The following is a 23,616-nucleotide window of genomic DNA, read 5'->3' as shown; positions in this document are numbered from 1 at the left end:
CTCACAAGTAGAACATGTAAACAATAGCCCTCCTGCTTCTTGTTCCCAGGTGATAGTCAGAGAGAGGCAGCCATCTCAGGTGAGAGGTACAGCTAAAGAGCGGCAGCTAAAGAGTATTGGAGGAGGGAGCGCTATATGACATGGGCCCTCCCTGCTATGCTGCCCTCAAGTGCAGTGAAAGATCCTGTCCTATTCCCACTGTCAAAGAAATTCTGTGTACACACTATACTTTTAAAGCACAATATCCCCCCCCCAAAAAAAAATCCCACATCCTGGGCACTGTGAGGTAAACTCTAAGCCAGGGGTCCCCAAACGAAGGTCCGTGGGCCAGATAAGGCCCGAGGGACTCGTTTATCCAGCCTGCAGTGACCCCTGCTGCCTGCTCGGTTTTACCAGTGCTGCGCTGCGCGGCTTCCCACTTCTGGGTCGGAGGAGCACCAGAAATAGCTTATGCGCAAGTGTTATTTGCGCACGTGCGTTATTTCCGGTGCACATCCGAGTCGGAGGAGGCCCGTGCACATGTGCACAAGCTATTTCTGGTGCTCCTCCAACCCGGAAGTGTGCCAGAAATAGGGTGTGCGCACGCATGTGGGCACACGCTCCCCCACCCTCCGGCCCGCCGTGCAATTGGCGCCGGAGACACTGGCCCGAGGTGTGGTAAATTTGCTGACCCCTGCTCTAAGCAACCCTTAACAAACTGGCTGGCATCTTGCCTGTTGTCTCAGCCAGCAAGATGTCTTGAGGCAGTTCTCCTCATCACTTCCAAACTACTCGCCTCCTCCTGGCGTGCTCTGGTCCAGGGGGTCACGAAGAGTCGGACACGACTAAACGACTAAACAACAACCACCAGCTGATTATTAGCAGGAGAATAAATGGTGTTCAAATCCAGAAAAAGCCAGCTAACGCTGGAGCAGCCCAACAGGAAGAAGCACCAAACACATCATATATGCCCCCGACTTGTTTCCTTGCCAGCTTCCTATCTTCACATCTTGTGTTAAGGGGTTTTGTTTGTTTGTTTGTTTGTTTAATTGTGAAAGGAGGAACACTTTAATCTAAAGGCTAAAAAGCAGTTGATGTGCAATTACCATATTTTACTCACTTGGCTTTTCCCTGCGGCTGAAGCCTTAGAGCAATTATAACATCTTATAAAGAATATGAAATCAAACATTAATTATCAGCTCTGAAAGACAGTTAATTATCTCAGAAGAGGACCCAATGACCCTGACACAGACTGAACTTACTCCTCCAAAAAAATCTAAAAATGCAAAATAAAATTATTTAAAAACAAAAACATGAATATTTCCCTAGCAGAGAAAGAGTAAATAATGTGCACCTCAGTTTAAAACCAAACTACAAGAGTAACAGCATGAAGTTAAATTATCAAACAATTACCAAACATACATACACACACACATACACACACACACACACACACACACATAATAAGAAAACATTGCCTCTTGACTTCATAAATGTAGGGATAATTAAAAATAGCTAATTCATAGTCGCAGAAATATTAGTTTAACTCCCACCCCAATGATACCCTATTTTATTTCTTCATTTTTAGGGCCTTACAGGACAATCCTTGCTCAGAAGTAAACCCTAGTGAATTTGGTGGGGCTTATTCCCAGGTAAATGGGGTTAGGATTAAAGCCTTAGTTCCAAAGTAAAATATTAACTAAATGCTCTGTCCTTGTATATCTGGCACCTAACGCAGAGAACAGAATCCTGAAAGCTTGAGTCACAGAGAGCGATGGAGACACTCACCTGACAGGGGAGGCAAAGCAAAGCAATCCAGCTGTGAGAAGGCCAATAATGGGAGGCTTCAGCCAGCAAATTGGGCAGGTGGATGAATTTAAAGGGTAAGGCAGGCGCCACACGACACTGTTCCCTGTTCTGGGACCTTCAGTCTTTCCCTTGGCCCATCACTCATGTTCTTTATATGCAGGAAAGATTGTACAGTGTTCATCTCTGCTAACCATTGCTACGTTGAAAGGGAATCTACTGATTTCAAGCAAAGCTCTGAGGTACAAATCTTCATGTGGGAACATGAGGATGCTTTGTGGCCACTGTGGCTGGAGTGTTAAAGAAGCCCAGGAGAGGAAGCAAGACACAGACCTGTTTCACTTGGGAAATTCCAGATAACTAAATCAACATAGGGGCCCCAAATGGAGTGGAGTTGCAGAAGGAAGTGGGAAACAGAGTAAGCAGTGGGTTGGAAAGCAGATATGTGAGAGGATCAAGGCGAAAACAGGCTAAACAGCTGGAGAAGGCCTCTAAGCATGTCCGTGGATGGTCACAGGAGCCGGGCATCTGGGAGTGTGGGGGACAGAAGGCAGAGGACCAAGAGCCAGAAGCGGACTGAATTCCAGCTATTGGCCTGAACTAATTAGCTAAATTTTAACTGCAGATGTCTGGCAAAATGCTATTAGATGGAACATATATGTGCCATTGTTGGTGCCCTATGTGCATTGTAGCTTTGGAGTGTACGAAGGCAGTCAAAGTAAATGTCCTTAAAACAAAGCAAACAAAAAGCCTGCAGTGGGTGGGGGACTGGAATACGGCTACCACCTTTTTGTTTTACTGGCCTGAACCGTATGTGTTTAATCACAACCTGAACAGTCACTGAGCTGGTGAAAATGTGGCAGCCTTAGGTTCACTTACTGCTTATGACCATAATCCAAGATGGGGAGAGAAAGACACCCATCTGCAGAAGTCAAGTGTCTCCACAAAGCTGTAGTCCAAACTGTATTTTACAGTCATAAAAATTAAGACGTCGTGGTGAGAACTTGGTCGGAGAATTTGAGGGAGGTAATAGCATGTCCACTGGATACACTTTCCCTTTAAGCAGCTGCTGTGGGCTGTTTGAAAGCTCCCGAAATATTTTGTTCCTGTTATTTTAAATATTTCTAAGCCATCTTTCAAGGCAAAAAGCTCTCCTAAGGCAGCTCACATAAAAATATAGACTTGCAATGCAAAACCTCAATGTTGTTGTTGTTGTTTAGTCGTTTAGTCGTGTCCGACTCTTCGTGACCTCATGGACCAGAGCACGCCAGGCACTTCTGTCCTCCACTGCCTCCCGCAGTTTGATCAAACTCATGCTGGTAGCTTCAAGAACACCATCCAACCATCTCATTCTCTGTCGTCCCCTTCTCCTTGTGCCCTCCATCTTTCCCAACATCAGGGTCTTTTCCAGGGAGTCCTCTCTTCTCATGAGGTGGCCAAAGTATTGGAGCCTCAGCTTCACGATCTGTCCTTCCAGTGAGCTTCAATAGAATACCATAATTTTAGAATAGAATACCAACCTTTTTAAACACTATTTAAACCCAGCAGTAAGACAGCTACTAATAATCCAGAACTTGCGAGAATGAAACCAAAAAAAGGATGACCTCATACCTCTCTGAATTGTTATCACTGAATGCCTTAAAGCTGTCACTGGATGTCTCTTGGTGTTTTCCAGAACAAATAAATGTTATGGTGTTAATAGTCCCTCAGAGGATCATTATGAATAGCTCATGACAGTTATTTTCCAGATCTGGGAGGAGGAATGTTTTTTCATTGTCTTCAAAGACAGCTGGCTATTTCTGCCACATGGCATTCTTCAGGACCATAAATCAAAGTATAGCCACTCCTGTACACGGTTCGGAACAAATTTCTGATCACTAAGGATTTTAAAGTAATGGGATTATTATAAACTGGTTGACAAACATGGCCATAATAAAGCAATGTCTACAAAGGTTAAAGGAATATCTCAAGACTGCTCATGGCCAGCCCAATATTTGGTCCGTATTCACAATTCCAGCAAGGAAATAGAATCTAAATAATGCAGCTTGTGATGCAGATTTACATGTCAAACCTACACAGTCACTCGTTTACTCTATCACCAGCTTGACAGAAAGTGCAACCGTCACATTTTAGTTTCTGATCCCAACACAAAGCAACAAGCATTCAAGCTAGATATAGGTATGTCTATCCAAGAGAACTCTATAGGATAATCCACATGGTCATTTCCTGTGCATTTAATTAATTGATTAAAACCCCGCTTCCATCCCCACAACAGCCCTGTGAGGAAGGCTGGGCTTAGAGGCGATGTCTGGCCCCTGGTCACCCAGTGAGCTTCATGGGCGAGTGCGGGGACTAGAACCCAGGTCTCCCAAGCCCTGGTCCAACACTCTGCCAACTGCACCACACTACTGCAATGTGCAGAGCAGGGGGAGGAATCTGGTTTGGCTTTCATGTCCATCAGCTAGAACCAGGTGCAAAATAGTCGTCGGAACAGGTAGACAGATGCAAGGAACGGGATCCCGCTGAGCCCAGGAATTAGCGATCAGCCCAGAACCAAGTTCACAAGGCCACTATTGTCTCCCCACCCCAGCCACTTAGCGTAGGGAACAACAGAAAAGGTTTTGTTCCTCCTGAGTGAGATGATTCAGACACCAAGTTCTTAATAAAGCACCCAGAAACTTGCTTAAAATAGCCTTTCAGCATAGTCATTGTACAAATTTAGGAATATATATTACGCCTAAGAGCTCAAAATCTTTTTAGAAATGGATTGGGTGAGTGAACATACTGAAACTTACTTCTGATAAGGCAGAGATGCTATCTATTAGCAGTTCTGACAATCTGGGTGAGGATATCGCTGTGCTCTGGGAACGGTTACACTTCTGATGAAGTGCCAGGTGTGCATTTACAGGTATGGCACCGGAGGGTCTTCCCTGGATGTGCTGGTGGAATTGGCAGAAACACAGAGTGCCTTTGGGAGGCTGTGGCCAGTTGCTGGTGGAAACCACAGGAGGGGGGCGAGTGTCCTCGTGGTCGAATCCTGCTTGGTTTGCCACAGGCAACTGTTCAGTCACTGTGCGAACAGGGTGCTTGGGCCATGGGCCTGATCCAGAGGCTCTCCTTATGTTCTTGTGCAGCTTTTCCTATAGAAGTTGGGCCTCCACCCTCCTCTAGACTAGATTCCCACAACACTCTCTACATGGGAACACTTTTTGAAACAGTCTGGAAACTTCAACATGTGCAAAATGGGCCTGCTAGTCTGTTATCTGGCCCTGGAATATAACAGCATATATAACATGGATCCCGTTCCATATGCACAGGATGTACAGAAGCAAAGTTTGATAATTTTAGACTCTGGAGGTGTTAGAGGGTAATATGCAGGGTCTCTTCTAGGGTTTTGTATGTCCTTGAACCCCCTTCTACTTGTGGTCATGGGCCTATAAAGGTTCAAATATTCAAATATGTGAGGTAGTGGAGAATGCTGATCATATTTGAAGGAAAGGTGGAATAACAGCTAAGCAGTGCTCAACTGTCGAAAGCCATTGTCCACCACAACAGGTATCAAGTCATCAAGATGTTAAATAGATAATATTCCCAGTGTTCTGCTCCACTCTGTCCCTACTGTCACACTTAAGTGTAACCAAAAGAAGCCAGGATGTGAGAGACAGAGGACTCAGCTACATTGCAAAGAAAAGGCGCTTTATGCATTCTTTATGCATTCTAACACTGTGACACCAGATGGCGCTGTGGAGTTCCATTTTTGCTAACCCGATTTCTCATACAAAGTTTGCAATGTGTTTAACCGAAACGCTTCTTTAATTCAGCAGGAGACTTGCTTTGGTCAACTGCCTCATTCTGCAGATTTTAGTTGCCACGAAAGAACAGCAAATTGTTAGTTATTTAATGCATCGCTGTTATATTTCTTCTGCCAGAGAGCAGGAGGGATTTTCTGCCTCAGGTACCAAAATGAATCAACCAGCCCTGAGTGAGTAATGTGTACTTTGACATAGGGATGGAATATCCACTCTTCCAGCTCAGGCAGCAAAGCATATTGGAGAAGGCTTGGTGAGGAATCAGCATTATATCCCCTTGCATGTCCAAAACGAGACTTGATTTACCCCGATCATACGTTTCCATGACCTGGAGGCTCTTCCCTTTGAGACGCACAAGCATGCTCAACATCAGAGCTTCCCAAACTGTGTGTCACAACATGTACGTGTGTTGGCTGCAGTGTGTAGGTGTGTTGTGTGAACGCTCCCTGCTCTCCTCTGGGGTCTGGAAAGTGCTTTGCCAGTAAAACCAAATTAATGTGTCACGAAATGATGCATGTCTAAAAAGTGTGTCGCCAACATGAAAAGTTTGGAAAGCAAAGGTGTTTATCAGTTACCCCAGGTCAACTAAGCTTTGTGCCATCCCAGATAAAGCCAATGGACAGACTCCCCCCCCCATGGCATTATATCTGGCCTAGTGCTTCCTTTCTGGCAAAGATATTTCACATTTCAATAACTGTCCATATAAATGGTAGGCTCTTCTTCCTGGCGTTTTTGAAGCTGAGGTTGGCTGGCCATCTATCATGGATGCTTTACAGTGGTACCTCAGGTTACATACGCTTCAGGTTACAGACTCCGCTGACCCAGAAACAGTGCTTCAGGTTAAGAACTTTGCTTCAGGATGAGAACAGAAATTGTGCTCCGGTGGCACGGCAGCAACGGGAGGCCCCATTAGCTAAAGTGGTGCTTCAGGTTAAGAACAGTTTCAGGTTAAGAACAGACCTCCAGAATGAATTAAGTGCTTAACCCGAGGTACCGCTGTAGTTGAGATTCCTGCCATGGAGGGGGTTTGGCTAGATGATCCTGGGGGTCAACTCTACAATGTAGGAGTGGTGAAGGAACTGGGCTTGGCGCCCCAAAGCAACCGTCCAGGAAAGCGCGCCCGGCCCAAGGAAACCGCCCCGTGCTCCTCCGAGACACGAGCATGAAGGGGCGGCGGCGCCCCAACTGCAGCGGCTTCGGGAATCCTTTGGCTGTCCCGTTTCGCGGCGTTGCGGGGTCTTCTCCGCGCGGCCAGAAGCGGGCGCCGGATCGACGACTGCCGCTTTCCCGGCGACATGTCGCCGCAGCAGCCCCGGGCGCTTGGCTCCCCCGGCCCCGGCGGGCTGTAGGCGCTCCGGAGGGCGGCGGCAGCGGGGGCGGCGGGGGGGGCGGCCGAGAGCGGCGCGCCCGTCCCGGAGCCTCCGCCCCGCACGCCCCGCCTTCCGCGCCGGGCCTGCCCAGCCGCGGGGAGGAGGCGGCGGCGGAGGAGGAGGCAGGAGGCCGGCGCCTGGTCCCGCCGCAGGAGAGCCTCGGCCGGAGCCTGGCCCGCCGCGCCACAGGTGCCTGCCTGCCTGCCTGCCTGCCGGGGGATGCGGCTGCGGCAGCAACCCCGCGGGGAAGAGGCGCGCCATGAGCACCGGCACAGGTAGGCGCAGGGCTCCGGAGCGGGGAGAGGGCAGCTTGCCGTGGCCGCCGGAGTCACGTCAGAATGCGGCGGGCGGGCGGGCGGGGGGGCTTGGGGAGCGAGGCGGCGGAGCATCCTCCGCGGGCGCCCGGGCAGGGGCGAGGCGGGGTGGCGGGCAGGGTCGCTCCGGGGCTGCAGGCTCGGCGCGCCCGCTCGGCGCATTTCGGGGCCGCTTGGCGCCTTCGCTCTCCGCCTCGCCCCCCCCCCCGACCAGCCCCGGCCAGGCTCCCCGGCTTCAGGGCGGGGCCGCCGCGGTGGCTTTGCTGCAGAGCGAGGCGCTGGTGTGGCGCGGGGGGGAAGGCGGAGGATGCGCCTGGTCTGCCCTGCCGCTCGGCTCTCCGTCAGGCGGCTGTCAACATTTGCTGCATTTGCCTGGCTGCTTCGTTCGGGGCGCCTCCGGGAGGAAAAGCGGGTTCTCGATTTTCATGGAGATGAGGGTATCTGCTCGCTGGCGTGAGCGGCGGAAGGCAGGGCTGGCGAAGATGCTCGAGGCTGCTACCTGGGGCCCCCACAAAAAGGAGTCATGCTTCCACCCTGCTCCATTTCTCGGGAATTGAGGTCAAATTCTTACAAATGACATTGCTGATAAAACATGGCATTTTGTGTCCTCCCATTTTGGGGGAATCCCCCCCCCTTGACTTTTGAGTCCAATTTTTAAAAATAATATTAAATTATTTCCATCTCACACATCTGACTGGGTTGCCCCAGACAGACTTCCAACAAATTATAAGACCACAGTAAAACATCACACATTAAAAACTATACAGGGCTGCCTTCAGATGTCTATGGAAAGTCATCTGCAGTACGGTAATTGTTGATCTCCTTGATGGGAGGGTGTTCCACAGGGCGGGCGCCACCACCGAGAAGGCCCTCTGCCTGGTTCCTTTGGACCTCATTTCTTGCAGTGAGGGAACTGCCAGAAGGCCCTTAGAGATGGAGCTCAGTATCAGGGCTGAACAACAGGGGTGGAGATGCTCCTTCAGGTATACTGGGCCAAGGCCATTTAGGGATTTAAAGGTCAGCCTTGTGTACAATGGCACAGTGTGGGTTGACAGCACCTGGGCCGGGGCAAGTTTTGTGCACGGCCGGGGCGAGGGCACATGCTGGTGGGGTGCGCTGCCTCCTCCCACCTCCAACCCACCTGCCGCCACATCTCAGCTGTATCTTGCTCCCTTAGCATCATTCCTCCTTGCCGTTTCTTAAGTTTATTTAATTTTCTGCTTTGTTTTTATGTTAAAGTGCATGTCTGCTAATAAAAAACAAATAAAAACAAAATAATAAGTGAGTATTCACACGTGTTGGCCTACTAGTGTGCCTTTCACTCTTCATTTGCAGTGTGAATGGGCATGGAGGAGCATAGTGGGGAAAGTAGTGTTTATGTTGCATGCCATGTGTGGAACATTCACTTCTTTCTTGCTGATTGCAGAAAATTCAGCATCACTAAAAGACCCTCATGTGCCAAGAGCAGTGCTGACTACTTAAAATTAGGTGCTGATAGCAGTGATAGCACCAACACAGTACCTTCATGGTTTATTTAACAAATGCCACATTTCACTGCTTGTTCACTTCTAAGGAAACACACTTAAGATCCAGCTGGCAGACTTTGAACTGGAATGCCACAATTATCTGTATCTGGTTTATAATATAGCACTAAAATAAGGGCGGTAAAATAAGAGAAAGTAGACATTTACACATCAAGGGGTATATTTGCGTCTCCCAATGCAACCAGCCACATTTGACATCTGCATTAGCAGGAACAGAAGTTATGTTTATCTAGGAGTTTCCTATTGGCCAAGAGCATAACTTTGCATCACCGACCAAGTGTTTGTGGATGAATGAATTCCCTCAAATAGAGAACAGCCTGTATTTTTGAAATTGGAAACCTTGAATAAAATGTGGAACTATTTTCTAGGTCATTTATGTGCTCGTCTCCTATCTTTTACCGTTTGGCTCTCAAGTGTTTGCTATTTGTGTTATACAATACTTGGATTTGAAATCCATTTATAAATAGTAAATACTGGAAATGATGGAGCCAAAATTTGGGCGTTAGATGTAATCCTGCATAGCTTTCATGCCGTGCGAGGCACTGGGTCTTGCTCAGCTGGAGGGTGGGAGCTCTTTAAAGAAGCCAAAGGTGCCACAAGCTGTATCGGCCTGGGGATGCAGCTTGCTGCTCTCTCTGTGAGATGAGGGGCAGAGCACGATGGTGGCTTCACACAGCAGGATATTGGAGGTGAAACTGCTGCTGCTGTCCCTCTGCTTCCAGCAGCCCGATACTGAAAGTGGAGCTGGTAGCAGAGGGAAGCCGCCGGGTGAAGCCGCCATCTTGGTCTGCCCCTCATAGCAGTCCTGGGTGGTGTATCAATACACCCCCCAGGCCTAATCTAAACCAACAAAAAGAGAACCAGAAGGTCAAAGGGAGTAATTTGCACTTCACGGGGAAAACAGATTTTTCTCAACCACTTAATAGATATTTCTGGGGAAAATGGATAGAGTGTAAGAGTTCAGATCTAAAGTGATTGGGTCCAGGTTGCTCAAAGAGATCTTGATGTCTAAGTGTTGATCCTCTACTTCAGTGATTTATTGCTGCGGTCCGTGGTAAAGTGGCTTGCAAGCTTCATTCAGGTGAAAAATACAATTAAAAACCATACAGCATCTAGCAGAGCACATTGCAATTGTTCCAGCAGGCAGAAAAATGCCCCCTATAGGATCTGAGACGTGATTTGTTGCAATGAGAGTGAGGCTCCTCTACGTTGCAGCACTTTGTGGAATTCCCTTCGCAAGAGGGCTTGCTTAGTTCAGCCAAAGTGTTCACTTCTCTTGGAGACAGGGGTGATGCCACTCCATTTATTTTTCATTCTGCCTGTTTCATTTTCTCACTGCTTGGAATGTTCAGGAGCTTTTTGTTACCTTGAGTTTTGATGTGAAAAAAGTTTTCAAAAAGCATGCAATTATTGTCCACAGAGTTAAGACACTGCAAATTGTTCACTGGACCAAACTGCAGTGATTCCAGGGGTCTTTCAGGGCACAGCCCACGTGTGAAGAACACTCTGGATGATATTCTTGGCCCTTGTAGCTAGCATGGGTTGATCCAAAATTATTATCCCTTGGTTATATCAAATGATTGATTTACTGCGCAACCACATTTCGATTTACTCTCCTTCAAGCATAAACCAGAAGGGAAGTTTCACCTAGGGGTGTGTGATCACCCTCCAGCATATCGCCAGAGTTCAGCCACACTGGTCAGCCCTGGTCAGCCAACCAGACACAAAAGGAGCCAGTCTCCACTCATGACATCTTTCCCCTTGACACACTGCGCATGCTGGCATTGGTGGAAAGAGCTAGGAATACTTGCAAACAAAGTACTGTCCGTCAACACCAGGGGTCAGCAAACTTTTTCAGCAGGGGGCCGGTCCACTTGTGGGGGCCGGACCATATTTTGAAAAAAGAAAATGATGCAAGAGCACCACGAGCCCCGGTGGCTGCTTACCTGTGTCTTGCGAGCAGCAGGGGCTGGCGGCGGTGGCAGTGAGGTGATGAGTGGCGTGCGAAAGGGCTCTGGAGAGGGGGCTGCTTAAAATGGTGCCCGCTCGAGCGCTGCTGCTGCTGCTGGCACCAACAAAGCCCAGCCCCCTTCCTCCTCTAGGCAGGGCGGGGAGAAGCCAGGAGGGAGGGAGGAGGCGCCGCCGCTGTGTGAGGGAGAGGGAAAGAACGCGCACGCTGGTGATCCACATGGCGATTCCTGGACCGTCTGTGGGCCGGATCCAGAAGGCAATTGGACCTGATCCGGCCCGTGGGCCTTACTTTGCCTACCCATGGTCAACACCATAAGCATCGTTTTGGCTGTGCAACACAATAGGAAGGCATGATAAGCGACACAACGCAGCTCTGTTTCAGTGGCGGAATCAGAAATTTTTTTGGGGTGGGGCGCAAAAGTGCCAAAGCATATTTCTAGGTGGGGCTGTTGTGTGCCACATATTAAGATCTCCGAAAGGAAAATAACAGTATGTGTTAATGACAGGAGTCCAGCAAATGAGGGGGTAAGTGGGGAGCAAGCTCCTTTGGGGGGGGGAGCATCTGCCTCCCCTGGCACCATCCATGCTCAGTTTGTGTTCATAAAGGTGGTGAAATCAACCAAGTACTATCATACACAATAACTTCTAAATGAATAATATGGGACAGACTTAAATTAAGGTCAGAAGTATTCCCTTAATATCATTTAATAATGAAAAATAGCTTAGGAAATTTATCTGAATGTGGCCTGCAGTTCTGATAATCCTATTTTAGAAAAGAATAAAGGTCAGGGTAAAGTCTTTCCTTCTCACTTTCAAAAGAAACTTCCTTAAATAAAACAAGATATCTATAATTACAAACAGCTAGAAAAAAATTCCAGAACCACTTTCCATAATACTTCCATTGATCATAAATACACAGATTAATAAATTAATTAATACAAAATTTAAAAATAGAATAAACATGAGATCATTTGATCTTTTGCTGCACACAAATGTCTAATAAATAACAATTCATTGTACTCATCAAATGGATCTGTACTCTGAAGATTGTTTATCCCTTATAAATGCAGACAATACTGGTATGTTGTTGGGATCTGATTTTTCTATATAACGTAAGCACTGAAGTCGCACCAAATGGTGTAAAATTGATCTTTTTTTATTTGCTTCCTAAATACTCGCACTTGAAGTCATTAATTTCTCGGGTATTGTACTTGATTGTATGTGCTGATATTTAATCTAGGATCATGTTTGCATGCCGCAGTGATGTCACACCACTTTCACATTGGGGCGTGCTCGTTAAAGTTTGCATTGTCCTAACGGGCAGACCTTTTCTTTCTTGCAGCTTCTCAGCCACAGGCTGTGCACAGCCACTTGGAAAAGCCTTCTGGTGCTGCAATCCTCTGCAATAATTGTGGAAATCCATGCAAAGGAGAGGTGCTAAGAGTACAAAAGAAGTATTTCCATATTAAATGTTTTGTTTGCAAAGGTAGGGATTTACTTTTCATATTGTCTGCTATGTACGGGCATGGAAACGTAAAGAGGTGTAAAAATCATTGAGACAGGCAGAGAAATGCACATGGAGTTCTCTTCTGGTATGCTGTAATCCTAGAATAAATTTGCTTGTCTAAAAAGGCACTTTCAGATATTAGGCAAAATGCAGTGCTTTTTCTGTGATGGGAGACATCAGTATGCAATACCAGCACCTCTTTTTGTTGTTGTCCATGGCAGCCATTTTGTGCTGGCACCCATGGCACTTTTATCAAGATGAGAGAACTGGCACTTCATTTTGTTTTATTTACAATGATGGCAACAAACTGCACACTGGACAAATGCATACACCAGAGCAAACAAAAGAGAAGATAAAAAGAAGTGGAGCAGATTGAGAAGATCTGTGATGAAGGTCTACCACTTTTGTAAAAAAATCTAATTAACATCTCAAGCTTTGAAGAGTAGGAAAGTGGTCCTCTAAGATAAATGTTTAACCTTTTCCTTACTTGTGCTTCCCCCTGTCTAGCCTCCCTGCCCCTCAGAGTGGTACTTCTGCCTGATTGACTGCTGGGTCACCACTTAATGGTTCCAGCTATGGAATCTTTGCAGTCAAGGCCTTGATTCACTCACAGCCCCAGCTTGGCCTTGATACATGGTCCAGCTTATTTGTTGTAGCAAACAGCCATTTTCCTGCGCAGTTCCACGGCTGGTGTCCCTCCCAGACAGAGGTTTTCAGCTCCTGAATATCGCCACGTAGGGCCTCCTCTCATCATTGGCACCATTCCCTCACAACCCTTTGATCCAGTATCCAGCAGCAGTAGGCACTGGTCATAGCACCACATCTTCCAGGTTGGAATGATATTACTACTGGCCCCTGTGCCCAACTTGGTAAGAGTGGGAGTTGGCCTTCCATATACAGAAGGACAAATCACAGCTGGCACATGATAATAACAGCAGGGCTGGGCAACTTAGAACACTCCCGATATTGCTGGAGTTTCAACTCCTGTCTGCTCTGGCCAGCTTGGCCAATGGTCAGGATTGATGGGAGTTGTAGTCCAACAGTATGTGGAGGGTCACAGGCTTCTGTCTTAACTTCTAATAAGTTAGTCTCCATGGAATTTGTATGCCGGCTCAATTTGTATTTTCGTGTGGAATGGGAAAGATGCTAATTTTAAGTAGTTTGTTTTTAAAAATGTCTATGGTACGTAGTAATGTTTTAAAATCCATATTGTTGCTCTGTTAGGTGTAATGTTCTGTTGAGACTGTGGCAGCTGAGGAGAGGGGAAGAATTTAATTCATGCCAACAGTTGCCATAAAGATACGCCCCCGTTTAACAGTGGTGCCCATATTTCTTGCCAGTGGTGAACACCCCTGCTTCTGTTGCCCACAACCAGCACAAAAGTCTCCCTTATTGGTGCTGTCGTACCAAAACTCCAAGTGAGGGAAAGAGGCCATTCCCCTCTCCTCCACTGAAACGAGGGGGGGGCAGCTTCTCTCCTGTAAGATGGGGCAAGGATGGCCAGACACTGTCATGCACTTGCAGGCCCTTGTCTTTCATCCTCCTCCATGTGACACGGGTGCCAAGTCACACGGATTTGCACCGTTCTCTCACTCCTGCTGCCTGCAAAACAAAGGAGAGACCACTAGTGAATACTCGCCTCATTTCCAGGAAAAGGGCATCTTCACGTAAACGGAAGATGAAGGTGAACGAGGGCTGGCAGGAATTTATCCACTCGGTGCTTGTTGTTATTCTCTTTCCCCACCCTGGCATTCCTAAGCTCCCCACGGCCCAATTGGGGTAGAACCACCCCACCCCAACCAAAGTTGGAGTGCAGTAACAAGCTTTGGAAGCATCAGTATTTTCCTTGTTGGTTGGGGTGTTTGGGGTTTGCTTGTCTAGTTCAGGTAGCTGCAAAACTTGAGCAGTTCAGAGCTGCTGGTGATCTGCTGAGTGAAGGTGGACATTATTTTCTCTCTCCCACCTGTTCATGAATTAGGAAAGAGGGATGGTGTGAACTTTCTGCAGATTGCTCTATGAGAAATCAGGCTTTGAGCATTAAGCCATATTTCATTCAAGATATTTAGCATGGAATCACCATACACCATTCCCTCATGTTTCATGGAGACAGACATTGTAATCCTTCTGCATTTTCCCAGTGCTGCTTCTTTCTTCCCACAGAAAGCCCAACTTTGGGGGTTTTTCTTTTCTTTTCGAAGGACTGAAGAATAGAGTCACTCCACAGGTTAGGAGTTAGGAGTAGCCCATGAGGTCTACCCTTCCATCTTTTGTTTTGATAATGGGCAGGTGAACCTATTGCAGATCTCCCCACATTTGCTCCACATTTGCAGCAAGCAACATTTTATAACATCTTATACGAGTTGTTTAGATGATCATAGTCATGAGAAGTACTAAATGGGGGAAAACACTAATGTAAACAATTATTTGCCCAGATCATGGTTTTGAAATCATTCCTTTCTACAGAGCACGTACAGAGTGCTTTCATCACTGCCAAGTAACTGCAAGAGATGGTAGCTCTGCATTCCCTCCCTTCTTCTCCAACACTGCAATCCTATGCATGTTTATTCAGAAGAACATCCTATTGTGTGCAATCAGACTCACATTTTCCATAGGTCAGCAGCTGTTCTTGAGTATTTTGTGGTAGTATTGGACTTCACTGCTGCTATGCTAATATGGTTAGCTACCCAAACCAGGTGCAGTTTGTGCATCAGCAGGGTGACTTCAAAATTTTGCAGACTTTTTTGCTTTGTTTTTCTCAGCTTCAAATTAGTTGATGTGTTCCTTCTCATGCAATACACATTGATTATTTCAGGAGCTAGCAGGGCACTAAAGTTTTCATATTCCTTATGCTTCTAGACAACTATTAGTCAACTAATGGCAAACAGGAGAATGTTGATGTGCAGCCTGATGGCAATCTGCAATCAATTCTTATTATTGACTTTTTATAGTAGGTTATTATAATAAATAGTAATTGAGAGGAAGAAGTAAATGGTGATGAACAGAGATTGCAGGGCAGGCACTTTGGTGTCTCAGGGATTTGGTTTGGCATTTTGCTCACAACAATCATAGCTTTCATAGAATCATAGAATCATAGAGTTGGAAGAGACCACAAGGGCCATCGAGTCCAACCCCCTGCCAAGCAGGAAACACCATCAGAGCACTCCTGACATATGGTTGTCAAGCCTCTGCTTAAAGACCTCCAAAGTAGCTAGACTCCACCACACTCCTTGGCAGCAAATTCCACTGTCGAACAGCTCTTACTGTCAGGAAGTTCTTCCTAATGTTTAGGTGGAATCTTCTTTCTTGTAGTTTGGATCCATTGCTCCGTGTCCGCTTCTCCGGAGCAGCAGAAAACAACCTTTCTCCCTCCTCTATGTGACATCCTTTTATATATTTGAACATGGCTATCATATCACCCCTTAACCTCCTCTTCTCCAGGCTAAACATGCCCAGCTCCCTTAGCCGTTCCTCATAAGGCATCGTTTCCAGGCCTTTGACCATTTTGGTTGCCCTCCTCTGGACACGTTCCAGTTTGAATGGTACATCATGCTTACTGTTGTACACACTGAATCCAAGCTGACCTGGCCTTCTCTTAGAGCAAAATAGATACTCTGTCATCTCTTCAGTGACAGGGATATGATGAATTTCCTAGATTTTACTCATCTCTTCATGTGCCTGAATGAATTTGCCTTGCCTGAATCCCCCAAATGAATATTTTCCCATTAGTTTTGATATTCTTTATTGCTGGTATATGCCAGGGTGTTTGGTTTTTTTAAAGGACACCTCCAACCCCCTGAAACAGTCACTGGGTGGCTATGGAAAGAATGAAAGAAGAAAGCAATCTCAAAGGCCTCTGTAACTGGATAGTGGTTGCTAGCTCATTGCTTCTGGGAGAATGGAAGCAGTATCTCACACTGGGCGCCCCCAAATGTCAGCCTTGGGCCTCAATGTACACATGGCATAGGAGACCTGTGATCTTCTTCAATGCAGTTTTCTTCTTCAATGCAGCAGTGTTTGGCTGCTAATCTGATAACAGAGATGTTTAGCCCTTTCCCCAGTCTAAATTGCTGTATCCTCTGCTGAAGGTCCCGTTAGTCTTGCCTGGTGTGGGGAAATGTTGGGTACAGTATTCCGCCACAGTGAGAATGCTTATATGTAAAAAGCACACGTACTACTTGTGTGAACACTGTAATGGAGCTGTCAGAAATGCAAGCAAGATCCCCCTCTTGCAGGGAAAGGAGCTGTGATCTTGTGTGAGCTCACAGCTCTCAGGCTATACTGCTCACATGAGTAGACCACATGCATGTGCAGACAAGTTGGCTGACAGCGTTCTTATCAGAACCAACTGAGAAAATTCTAAGACTGGAAACAAACTATTCCATAGTTAACGGAAAGAAAGAAGAAGGAATATGCTAAGCCATGTGTGAGTTAATAACAGGAGTTGGTATATACCAGATCAACTCCGCTTGCTAGTCTATAAATAAATTTGCTAAAAGCTACTGTGTGTAATCTGAGAGAGCCTGCATAAGAACATAGCGTAAAGGAAGGGTGTTTCAGATTACACAGGGAGGAGGTGCCATTTGCAGGACACCAGCCAGAGGATGAGTTATTCAGTGATTTATAATATGCTCTTTGTTTAAAACCAGTCTCAGAGCGAGCTACTGTATAAAAGTATATAATGCATTCAAAAAAATCTTTAAAAACCCAAACCACAGCAGCAGTAAATCGGATTATATCACAGTGCTGTGGGAGCAATAAAACATCTCCTCCACTCAACTTATCAAATGGCTCAGTAAATAAATAGGCATTTACACCCATCAGGGTTGGCGCCAGCTGAATCTGTGATGGGAGGGCATTCCACAATTGGAGAGCCACCACAGCAAACACCCCCTCATGAGATGAAGCAAAGATGAAACATTTTCCTGGGAGTTTACCTGCCTGAAAAGGCACAGAAGGAAAAGTCCTTTAAAAAAATTCCAGCAACATGCCATGTGCTAAAATCCATTGCAGGGATTCAGTTCTTTATCACTGCTTGAGTATATTGAGTCTTCAGTATATCCAAAACAGATAACCAGTATATGCCCTGTCATAGTTTATATTCCATTTATCACTATGTGCCAGAGTTTCTTTATTTTGGGACAAGTCCAGAAAATACGTTTTATATCAGCATTATTCATTCTACAATGAGTTACGCTGTACCTGTAAAAGGTATAAAGAACTTTAGGCATCTAGTGAGGGGGGAAAAGCCATGTACAGCTTAAAATAACTCAATATGTGATGCTTTGCCTTCTTAGGGATGGAGTTTCTTTTGTCATATATTGTGTCCTGTTTTGCCCACAGCATGCGGATGTGACTTGGCTCAAGGAGGATTTTTTGTAAGACAAGGAGACTATATCTGTACTTTGGACTATCAGCGCCTCTATGGGACACGGTGCTTCAGCTGTGATCAGTTTATTGAGGGAGAAGTGGTTTCAGCACTGGGGAAAACCTACCATCCAAATTGTTTTGTGTGTGTAGCTTGCAGGTGAGTTTATTTCTCTGAAGCGTTAACGTCTACATTTATTTTTAAAAAATGAGATGGTGAGAATTGGCCTAGTTCAATTCCAGGAATGCTTCTGTTCACCAGATTTCCTCTCTTGACAGCTATTGGACTTTTTGCTCCAGGAGCTGTTCCAGGTGCCCTTGGCCCAACTAAGAACCTGCCATTCTCCAGTGGGTCCTAGGATCTCTGGAGGCTTCCTTGACACTGCAGGCCTTGCAGTGTGTGAAAGTCCTACATTGGCTCCCAGTACGTTTCCGAGCACAATTCAAAGTGTTGGTGCTGACCTTTAAAGCCCTAAACTGCTTCGGCCCAGTATACCTGAAGGAGCGTCTCCACCCCCATCATTCTGCCTGGACGCTGAGGTCCAGCTCTGAGGGCCTTCTGGTGGTTCCCTCACTGCGAGAAGCCAAGTTAGAGGGAACCAGGCAGAGGGCCTTCTCGGTGGTGGAACACCCTCCTATCAGATGTCAAGGAAATAAGCAGTTATCTGACTTTTAGAAGACATCTGACAGCAGCCCTGTTTAGGGAGGTTTTTAATGTTAGATGTTTTATTATGTTTTTAATATTTTGTTGGGAAGAAGAAGAAGAAGAAGAAGAAGAAGAAGAAGAAGCAGCAGCAGCAGCGGCGGCGGCGGCGGCAGCAGCAGCAGCTAGTGTGGCTTCCCTGCCCAGGAGGCATCTCCATATGTCCATTAAGGTCTCTGGAGATATTTCAGGTGTCATGGACAATGCTGGAGATACAGTGGTACTTTGGTTTGCAACCGCTTTGGATTACAACCAAGTCAAACCTGGAAGTGCGTGTCCCTTTTTTTGGATTACAACCCATTTTTTTGGATTACAACTCATTGGGGGGGGGGAGGCCCCATTGGCGAAAGCGCCCCTTGGGTTACAACCTGTTTTGGTTTACAACCGGACCTTTGGAACAGATTATTGTTGTAAACCAAGGTACCACTGTAGGTCGAGTGACAGCCTCAGACGACGCAGGAAGTTTCTGCTCATGCCTGCCTCCATACTGTATCTTCAGGGATCATGACACTCACTCATGCACTTGTGAAATGTGCATAGTTTTTCACCAGTTTTTATGTATTTACTGTATTTATAGCCAACCCTTTCTTCAAGTAGCTTAAGGTGGAATAAATAGGTCTCACCTTCTCCTTTAATCCCCACAACAGCCCTGTGAGGTAAATTAAGCTGAGAGGCAGTGAGCAGCCCAAGGTCACTCAGTGAGCTTCAAGCCAGGTGGGGATTTAAAGCCTCCTCTCCCAGATTTAAATCCAGGTTTAGTCTTGCCACTAACCACAACACCACACTATTTTAAATGGCTTTATTGGGGTACCAAAGATACTTTGTCTGTTGGCCGTGAGCCTCCTTAAAGAAACATAATTTATCTTTCTGTGCTTCATTGCTCTCAACGCTCACAATACAATGCTTTCTTGGGGGAAAATCTTGTATGAGGAATCTCCATTCAAAGTTTTCACATTGAGATAATCTGAGACACAAGAGACTATCTAGCTATCTAGCAATTGTATCAAATGGGACTATGATGTTGGAAACATGATTTGTCTGCTTGCTTCATTCAAAGTTGGCTTTGTCAATGGAATCCAAGATGGCTGCCATGAATTAATGTTTTGGTTAATATTCCATCCCCACTGGTTTTAGTCAGATATTGGAATCAGAGTTTCTGTGTGCATTATTTGATTGCCTGCATTACTTTTCTGACATGGTTAAGCTCCCTCTAAAAACCACATTTTTTCTGCCTGTGGCAATGAGATTTCTATAGGATCCTTTCACCATTCTTGATCACCCTGCTGTTATACTGAGAGGGATAAAACTTGGTTTTTGAGTTCTATGAAGCTGCTGGTCACTTCTAGAAAGTGAATATTGTAGAATACACAATGGATACTTAAGTATGTCTGTGGAAGAACAATTAGATGATGGACTGAGCCGTGAAAAGAGCAGAGAGAGCCACACTTCCCCTTAAGTCTGTACCTCTTTGCCACATTTTTAGTTTGGTTTGGAGCTGGGTGTTCCCACTTGTGATCTTTGCCTCATATTTTACTTGGTGAAAGACCCCTTAAACCCTGTGTTTTCCCATTCATTCTTCCTATAATCAATAGTCAACTTTTCATTTTGTCTCCAGCTCCACCCACCTGTGGAAAAGAGTCAGAGAATCAGAAGACCAGATAATCAGAAAACCACATGATCAAAAAACCAGAGAATCCGAAAACAATCATTTTGACGTATAGAAAATGAGTCATTACTTCCCCCAACACAGTTCCCAGGAAAACACATCAGGAGCTATTTTAGGATCAGTTCAGATGAGGAACAAATTTTCATTTTGGTTTTCCACAGTTAGATGTCTGTTCCAGTTCAGCAATAAGCAGCAATTTTCCTGGGGAAAGTGGTGGGACCCCCGAGAGGGGGGGGGAAACCCTCTCAGACCCCTGGTGCATAATACTAGAAATCACGTGACAAATGCAGATGTGGACGGGCCCTTAGATGAGGGAGAAGGAACAAACAGACTCCTTCCTTTGCAGGACGGAGAGTGAGCCAGGAGCGTCTGTGGAGGGAGTGTTTGCTAGGGTGGAGATGCATTGGCAACAGAGGCTGAACTACAATGTGGCTCTTGTATATTTTGCTGGGATATGGCTCTTCCAGCCAGTTCTAAATAGGTTCAAGCCAGTATGCCTTGCTTTGTATGTTCTGTTATCAGTCAATTTCTTGTTTCAGAAAAAAGATCTGCAAAAGGATGATGTGTATTTTGAGAAGAATATTTTTTAAGCTGCTATGGTACCTCAGTTCTTTCCCAAAGGGAAGTAAGCATTCTTCTTCAATGGCGCCTCTTAAATGCTGAGCTTTCAAGTCACTGGTCAGATTTGCTAGTTGGAAATGAATGATAAAAGAGCTGTAACTAAGTAAAGGAGTCCCTTTTATAAAAATAGAAATGCAGTTGAAACATTGCAAGGTTCTTCATTTTCTAATGCATTTGATTTCTTTTGCTGCAGGCAACCTTTTCCTCCTGGGGACCGCGTAACTTTCAATGGCAAAGACTGTATCTGTCAGAAATGCTCTCTGCCACCTGCTGGAAGCAACAGCAATTTCCCAGTCCTCCGAAGTAAGAGCAGATTAAAAAAATTATATGACTGAGCTTTTGAAAAATGGTTTCCCCCCAAATTTCGCTAACATTCATTTCTTCAGTCTCCAGTTTCATGTTAAATAGTTCCATGAATGTGCTCTGAATATTTTAATATTAACTGACTATTCATCAAATATTTGACTTCTCTATTTCATATCCAGTGCTTTGATTTCAGTAGTTAATATTTGGTAGCTAGTATTTGATAATATGTGACAGCTGGAATATTTAGCTTTTGACAGGATTTAACCATTGACATGCAATGATATCTGATAGCTTTTGATGCCATGCAACACTGTTTTGCAATCTATATGGTTTCATGCATGAGATGCCAAGATCAAAGCAATCAAGTGATGTCTCAAATCTTAACGGATAAAGTTAATAAATCTTCTGTGGCAAAATATGAATTTCTGTTAAAGTTTGAATATTTGTGAATATTGATGTCAGCATTATTTGTTTAAACAAAAAATCAATGGTAAAATGAAACTGGGAGTCTCAGAACTTTCATCTTTTATCTAAACTATTCATTTATTTATTACTTTTCTTCCCCTATTTTTCCTCCAAAGAGCTTATGGGGGCAAATGTGGTTCTCCCCTCGCCCCCCCCCTCTTTCTCCCTCAACACAGCAACCTGTAGCTGAGAGATAAGGGCAGGGCCCATGTCAAGTTCTGCCACTAAGGAGTGATTTGAGTCTTAAGCCCAACAATCCCCTCAGTGGTGTGTGTTTTATATTTCAAAAAAGGCAGAACACATCGCATCAAGAATGGCCTTGGATCTGTATTAACACATTAACAAGACTGGCTGCATCAGCATTATAGAATAAGTTTTTGAAATATAGGGGTACCTGGCTTCATCATAGGTTTCATTGTATTTATCTGTCTCTGGGATATAAGCTGGAAATGTTAGCGCATATTTGGTTCTGCCCTGTCATGCAGGGTTTTGAAGAGAGCACTTTAGTTTAATTCATGAAAGATGGGACATTTTATACTTTTTGAACCTACAAAGGTAACATTACTTTAAATATGATGTTGAAATAGCGGCCGTTTTTTGACAGCTGCAAAAACTTTGCATTGTGGCCCCTCTGCCCCAGCTGCAGCATCACTATTCTCTGATTAGTTTAGAATAAATGTAGGTAGGCAAAATAGGCTTTTTTCTTTAAAAAAATCTCTTTGTGGATACTGTCAGGGAACTGACATCAGAGGAAAGGGAGTTGGTAGGGCTCCCAGAGACTGGGAGAGAGTCAGCAGCCAAAGCAGGGACCAGTAGGGGGAGCGAGGGGTCTCTGGAGGAGGATCTCAGTAATGCTGAGAGAGAAGCAGCAGCCCAGGCAGGAAACAGCAGGGGAGAGAAAGGGGTGAGAGACACGTCCAGCGAAAATAGCGGGGAGGTGTCAGAAGCAACTGTAGGGAGACCCATACTTCGCCGGAAGCTGCCACGTCGTGAGTCCAGGAGACGCGTTTCCGTTAAGGAGCTTCTTTGCTGGAAGCGCTTCCGCAGGCAGCCACTGTCAGACTCTACTAGTGACTAGAGCAGACATGTCTGAGGAGCTCTGTCACACACAGAGGTTTGTGGAGCCGCACAAACTCTGAGGGGGCACAATTTTAAGCACAAGCAGCTAATCATCCCCTGACAGATACATACGGATAAATTAACTTGTTTTTAATGTGTTTTGGAAATTTCAGGATGTTGCAGTTCTTTGCATAGCTTTTATTTAATCTGGTGTTTTATTATTTGTATTGAAAATTAATTTTAAAATGCCAAACATAAATTAGATAATGCAAACCACATTTGCTCAAGGCAGGCAATCTGCTGACGCAAGTAAGAAGTGGGCGGCAAAGCAAGTGCAGCCTCTGTTGGTTTTAGCTGGGCTGAGCACGTGAGTGAATGTGTTAGAAATAAATCTGCAAAAGACACAGCACAAATCCCTGTCTCCCAAATCCAGGCTGTTAAATAGAAGCATTAGAAAGATGGAAAGAACCAATGAAGTCACGTCTTCATCTCTCTCTGGCAAAGAAATGCCCAAATAGTAAAACTAGACAAAATGCTTGCATCCTACGAACAAAATACAACTATCAATTTGAATGGGGGCAGAATTTAGAGATATAACGTGTTTGTATATTTTTCCTGAAATTTCCCAAATGCCCTAGTATTTATCATTATTCTGAAACCTGGTCATGGCTGTGTATCCTTGAGTACATGCCCAAAACCCAGGGGGTGTATTTGTTTTTCTACAGCCTCTTAAATGACTCATAAAATATATTGCTTACATTTCAAAGTCATTTGTGCCTTCTTCTTTTTTTACAGATTGTGGGAATTGTGGCTCCGAAATAAAAAATGGACAGTCTTTGGTTGCTTTGGACAAACACTGGCACTTGTCCTGTTTTAAGTGCAAGATATGTGGCAAACTTCTGAATGCTGAATATATCAGCAAGTATGTTGGATAGAGTGGATCCATCTTCTCTTAAGACACTTTTCAGTGCTATATTGTCAAAATGTGTTTTGTTGGCATCTTGTGATGTGTGACTCTGTGGAATGTCAAACGCTTTTCACTAGGCAGGCCTAGTGAACAAATGACACACTAAGTCTCATGGAATGCTTGCCTGATTTCCTCTGTCATTTCTTAACATGCCTTGGACTTCCC

The 23,616-nt window shown here is 45.3% G+C and overlaps 2 protein-coding genes across 11 annotated transcripts in view; one reads left to right on the top strand and one right to left on the bottom strand.

Annotated features, from left to right (window-relative positions):
- SH3TC1 (SH3 domain and tetratricopeptide repeats 1) overlaps positions 1–23,616 on the bottom strand; it is a 409,292-nt gene that overhangs the window by 52,256 nt on the left and 333,420 nt on the right. Inside the window, exons 1-2 of one of the 3 annotated variants that reach the window (XM_082238511.1) lie at positions 3,268–3,384; positions 1,768–2,981 (exon numbers count right to left, since the gene is read on the bottom strand). The exons of 1 other annotated variant lie outside the window; for it this stretch is intronic. The gene's annotated coding sequence lies outside the window, so the exon portion shown is untranslated. Of the gene's footprint in view, positions 1–1,767; positions 2,982–3,267; positions 3,385–4,580; positions 5,134–23,616 lie in introns of those variants that run through there. One more of the 3 variants, XM_082238512.1, reaches the window with a different exon arrangement.
- Positions 7,109–23,616, top strand: part of ABLIM2 (actin binding LIM protein family member 2) — a 68,680-nt gene continuing 52,172 nt past the window's right edge. For all 8 annotated transcript variants that reach the window (XR_014223633.1, XR_014223634.1, XR_014223635.1 and 5 more), the window contains exons 1-5: positions 7,109–7,239; positions 12,136–12,279; positions 17,641–17,824; positions 20,848–20,957; positions 23,280–23,406. Coding sequence is in view for 2 of the 8 variants with exons in the window: in XM_082238549.1 (XP_082094675.1) it covers positions 7,224–7,239; positions 12,136–12,279; positions 17,641–17,824; positions 20,848–20,957; positions 23,280–23,406 (581 nt within the window). In the remaining 6 variants the exon portion in view is untranslated. The remainder of the gene's footprint in view (positions 7,240–12,135; positions 12,280–17,640; positions 17,825–20,847; positions 20,958–23,279; positions 23,407–23,616) is intronic.

This window comes from Podarcis vaucheri, assembly GCF_965113315.1.
Source record: "Podarcis vaucheri genome assembly, chromosome: 9".
Classification (NCBI taxonomy): domain Eukaryota; kingdom Metazoa; phylum Chordata; class Lepidosauria; order Squamata; family Lacertidae; genus Podarcis; species Podarcis vaucheri.
This window is presented reverse-complemented; position numbering and strand designations above follow the sequence as displayed.